This window comes from Lasioglossum baleicum, chromosome 10, assembly GCF_051020765.1.
Source record: "Lasioglossum baleicum chromosome 10, iyLasBale1, whole genome shotgun sequence".
In the NCBI taxonomy this organism is placed as follows: domain Eukaryota; kingdom Metazoa; phylum Arthropoda; class Insecta; order Hymenoptera; family Halictidae; genus Lasioglossum; species Lasioglossum baleicum.
The window spans coordinates 2,327,090-2,332,483 of NC_134938.1; the positions used below are offsets into that span (position 1 = coordinate 2,327,090).

The 5,394-nt window shown below is 39.9% G+C and overlaps 1 protein-coding gene across 1 annotated transcript; it reads left to right on the forward strand.

Annotated features, from left to right (window-relative positions):
* On the forward strand, window positions 1-1,690 carry LOC143212838 (trypsin-4). The gene is made up of 3 exons (XM_076432056.1): window positions 1-116; window positions 1,056-1,187; window positions 1,398-1,690. The coding sequence occupies exons 1-3, from the start codon at window positions 51-53 to the stop codon at window positions 1,617-1,619; spliced, it is 420 nt and encodes a 139-aa protein (XP_076288171.1). The 5' UTR covers window positions 1-50; the 3' UTR covers window positions 1,620-1,690.
* Window positions 1,691-5,394: the final 3,704 nt, after the last annotated feature.

The following is a 5,394-nucleotide window of genomic DNA, read 5'->3' on the forward strand; positions in this document are numbered from 1 at the left end:
TTAACACCTACGTGAAATACGTCACCATTCCGGAGGCGTATGACGAAAAAATGTTTCAGCGATATACAAAACCGTGCACCGTGGCTGGCTGGGGAAGACACATAGCTGGATCGAATGTACGTAGTTGATAATACTTATTTACAATAAGTCCTCGACTTACGCGTATTCATAGATACACGGTACATACACAGCATAAGCGAAGATAAGTGTTCGCTTGTTTACTGCGTAGGCTGTAGGCATTCTGCTATTCATGAGTAGACAGTGGGTCTTTGTGCAAAATAAAAATTTTCCACCTGAATTGCTACGAGAGCCGGAGTGACGTAGAAATTTATTTTCTCTCTTAATATGTTCAATAGGTTGAAAATGATACAGGGCGTTTGCCTACAGGTGGGAGAAATATTTATTAAGAGGTGGTTAATGGTTACAATATCAGACGAAAAATTCCGTTTTCGACCTCGTTGTTTAGTTATTAACACTAAACCTACCACGAGGGGTGAAATTATTCAGATTGTAAAGGCGTTTTCATGGGAATTGATTCAACACATTTATTGACTCCAGTATATATTACAGTAAAAAATGCACAAAATACGAATTTTAATCTTGTTATTTTTATAATACCGTACAGTTTTATAATACAGGCCCCTTGTCTGTGTGCTGAGTCCGCCCCACTCTTCCCACTAACACTGACGCGTATCACGTGGAGCAAGCTTTTTTTTTTGTATAAGGCAGTGGTAAAAAAAAATGACTTACGCACGTAGTGCGGGGCTCGGGTCCGCAGATGTTCACCACGTGGAAGTAAGCTAATTGTAAGTTAGCGGTACGCGTCAGTGTTAGTGGGAAGATTGGGGCGGACTCAGCAGACAAGCTGGGCGAGGGGCGGAAGAGTAAGGGGCCTGGCGAGACTAGAATATGGTAACCCTGATTGAGTGTCATTTTTCTGTTACACCAAATTGTTTTCTTATTTTTTTATGTAAAATCACTCCCTGCCCGGCGGTTATATGTATGTACTACAATCTCTGCCCCGCCCTGTATTTTGTGTACACGAGTCTTTTTAGGTCGGATCTGGTACCTACCTTCGACATGTACACCTCCCATTAATTCCTCCTGATAAATGTCCGATGACTGAAGTGGACACAAAATTGCACATCTGTGCAGGTGTGATGGCGGGTAAAAAGGATGCTTGCCAAGTAAGCCATTTTTTAAACATTCCAATTATTTTTATGCGAGCGCATAGAATCGTAATCGTAAATACAATAAAATGTCTTCCGATCTCTGCGCTACTATAGTATATTTCAAGTTATTCAAAAGTTTCATTGACATGTTCTGTGTCATTGAATATTTTCTCGATTTTTTCTGTTAATAAAAACTGTGTTAATATTTCTGTGTCAATATTACAGGGTGATAGCGGAGGGCCACTACTCTGCGAAGATACACAAGTGGGGATAGTATCATGGGGAAGAGGATGTGCTCGTCCTGGATTGCCTGGCGTATATACCCGATTGGACGTCTATCTGGAATGGTTAAATGACTCCATACAAAAGAATTATGCAGTCAAAAATGTTTTAAACATTATAACTGTTGCTTTCATGTTGACCGCATTACTGTTCTTTATACTGTGAGCCAGCGATAAACGATACACGTTTAACATTGTAATTTTTTATGACAAAAATAAAGAATATTAGTTATCACAGTTAATGTGCTTCTTTATTCCTCACTTCCAAAAATCTCAAAAATTCGATTTCACTACTCACGTGCCGAAAATTTTCGGTCTCCTGGCTTATCGTTGACTTGCACTACTTCATTTTCCAAATTATTCGAGCGTCTGACTTGTCGTTGAGTTGTACTACTGAATTTCGTGCCACTTCCTCCGATATCATGTTCTCCTAATACTTTCTCAATTTTCGAGAATTTCGAAAATTTTCGGCCGTCTGACTTGTCGTTAAGTTGTACTACTGAATTTCGAATACCTCCTTCGACATCATGTTCTCCTGATACAAATCTCAATTTTCGAGATTTTCGAAAATTTTCGGCCGTCTGACTTGTCGTTGAGTTGTACTACTGAATTTCGAATACCTCCTTCGACATCATGTTCTCCTGATACAAATCTCAATTTTCGAGATTTTCGAAAATTTTCGGCCGTCTGACTTGTCGTTGAGTTGTACTACTGAATTTCGAATACCTCCTTCGACATCATGTTCTCCTGATACAAATCTCAATTTTCGAGATTTTCGGCCGTCTGACTTGTCGTTGAGTTGTACTACTGAATTTCGAATACCTCCTTCGACATCATGTTCTCCTGATACAAATCTCAATTTTCGAGATTTTCGAAAATTTTCGGCCGTCTGACTTGTCGTTGAGTTGTACTACTGAATTTCGAATACCTCCTTCGACATCATGTTCTCCTGATACAAATCTCAATTTTCGAGATTTTCGAAAATTTTCGGCCGTCTGACTTGTCGTTGAGTTGTACTACTGAATTTCGAATACCTCCTTCGACATCATGTTCTCCTGATACAAATCTCAATTTTCGAGATTTTCGAAAATTTTCGACCGTCTGACTTGTCGTTGAGTTGTACTACTGAATTTCGTGCCACTTCCTCCGATATCATGTTCTCCTAATACTTTCTCAATTTTCGAGAATTTCGTAAATTTTCGACCGTCTGACTTGTCGTTGAGTTGTACTACTGAATTTCGAATACCTCCTTCGACATCATGTTCTCCTAATACTTTCTCAATTTTCGGGGAAAATTTTCGAAAATCTCGAAAATTGAACTTTGTATTAGGAGAACATGATGTCGAAGGAGGTATTCGAAATTCAGTAGTACAACTCAACGACAAGTCAGACGGCCGAAAATTTTCGAAAATCTCGAAAATTGAGATTTGTATCAGGAGAACATGATGTCGGAGGAGGTATTCGAAATTCAGTAGTACAACTCAACGACAAGTCAGGCGGCCGAAAATTTTCGAAATTCTCGAAAATTGAGAAAGTATTAGGAGAACATGATATCGGAGGAAGTGGCACGAAATTCAGTAGTACAACTCAGCTTCAAGTCAGACGGTCGAAAATTTTCGAAAATCTCGAAAATTGAGATTTGTATCAGGAGAACATGATGTCGGAGGAGGTATTCGAAATTCAGTAGTACAACTCAACGACAAGTCAGACGGCCGAAAATTTTCGAAATTCTCGAAAATTGAGAAAGTATTAGGAGTACATGATATCGGAGGAAGTGGCACGAAATTCAGTAGTACAACTCAGCTTCAAGTCAGACGGTCGAAAATTTTCGAAAATCTCGAAAATTGAGATTTGTATCAGGAGAACATGATGTCGAAGGAGGTATTCGAAATTCAGTAGTACAACTCAACGACGAGTCAGACGGGCGAAAATTCCCGAAAATTTTCAAAAACCTCGAAAATTGAACTTTGTATTAGGAGATATGATGCCGAAGAAGGTGGCAGGGATTTTTCAGTAGGGCAACTCAACGTCAACCCGTACATTTTTCTAGAAATCAGGAGTATAACTCTACGGTAAGACGGAGGTTCGGGAAAAATTGGTGGTTCAATAAATATATAAACAGATATGCTTTTTATCACATTATCTTTATTTATTCATTATATTGTACATGTACATAACTTGTATTCTATACATTTATAACAAGAATGTTTAATGAATTTATATGTATTACAATGAAGTATGAAGTACTGATAGTATGTATATTAACTATTTTAGGAATCGATATTTGATTCTGAAGATTAACAACTTTCGCATATAGTATACTGGTTATAGAATCTTTTTTTACATATAAACAGAGAGGAAATCGGAATTTTTTATATATAAACAGAGAGGAAAGAATTAGGAAGAGTAGGAGTAGAGGTACTTTCGGTTACTAACGGCTACGGTTATACAACTGAGGAGGGAACTCGTTGAAATAAGTTAACACCACCAAATATTTCCTCGATTCTCATTTATTCCAATAGAGGTACAGTGCGTGAAGTACGCGAGAGAGTTGTTGTCTCGTCGAAGACTCGGTAGTAAGTGGTGCTGCTGTCAACCCTTAGAAAACTCCCCTGGAAAAGGTCAAAATGAAGGAGAGGAGGAAACGGAATAGTGGGAGGAAAATAAGGAGAGGAAGGTACGGCAATACCCAGGAGGAGAGTAAGGATCAGGTAAGGACATGCTGAAAGAAGCAATCGCGGAGGGTGTTATAAAAAACGGAAAGAGCGGAAAAAGGCAATGAGGAAAGGATGTCATAAACGGGAGAGGGTTGCCAGGGCCTGGCCATAAACCTTGAACAGGCCCTAGCGATACGTGGAAGAGACACAGGAGAGGATTAGGCCTGCGTGGATCTGGTCGCCAGATGTGTATCAGAACTGACCAGGCCCACGCAGAACGAAGAACAATAGGAAGGGAAATCAGGAGTTTTCTAAGGCGACAGCGGCACAAAACTATGACCTCGGTAGGCTAATGCTAAAAACGGTTCCGCATGTGCTTTCCAGCTGCGTGTTCTTATGGTTTGTCGAATATTTTAAATTACGGTTATTTTTTGGGTGCGCTATTCATCCTTTATGATGGTCCCGGTGGTTATGTCGCTAGTAGAGGTAAGTTGACCTTCACGATCGTGCGCTTGTCCCTTCGCAGAGGGTTTTACAACGAAACAATTTTAATGGCGTGGTAGCGTAGAGTCGGCCACGGTGTCGTGGTGTCGGTGTCGCGTCGGTCAATATACAGTGTATTACAACATTCGTGGAGCTTGCATAAATATCTGTAAATAATTTCTGCCAGAAATTAATTGGTTAATATTCATTCCCTGATACATTATATTTACGTTTATGATGAAAAATCAAGAGTATTGGATATGCATTACAACAGCAAATAATTCGTGCCGTTTTCCCCATAAGACGCAATGCAGATTCCGGCACGAATTATTTGCTCTTCCTAAATGTCCGTACAGCGCCATTTCATGCAGCGGCAAAACGCTCAAACTGTTAGCCAAATTTAGTTCCGAATCTACCGCTAGATGGCGCGGTTACCCCGTACTGCTCCGTCGGTAACATTTGGCTAACAGTTTGAGCGTTTTGCCGCTGCATGAAATGGCGCTGTACGGACATTCGGAGACATTCGGAACTAAATTTGATTGGTCCATGTTTTTCAGTAATAACACAAAAACAAAGCGTTTCAGCTCGAATTGGCAACGAAAAAATGTGTTTAGAATTACTTCGGATATCACCCCTTTATTTGAAAAAAATAGGGATGCTGCATTTTTGCAGTGCCTATCAGTGTGCCTATGAACACCTATGAACGAACCGCACCTGGTCACGAACAACGAAAATTGCAAGAATATTCTGTACTCTGTGAAACTGTGTGAGCCTCACTAGCGCCATGCAAACTTCTTATGC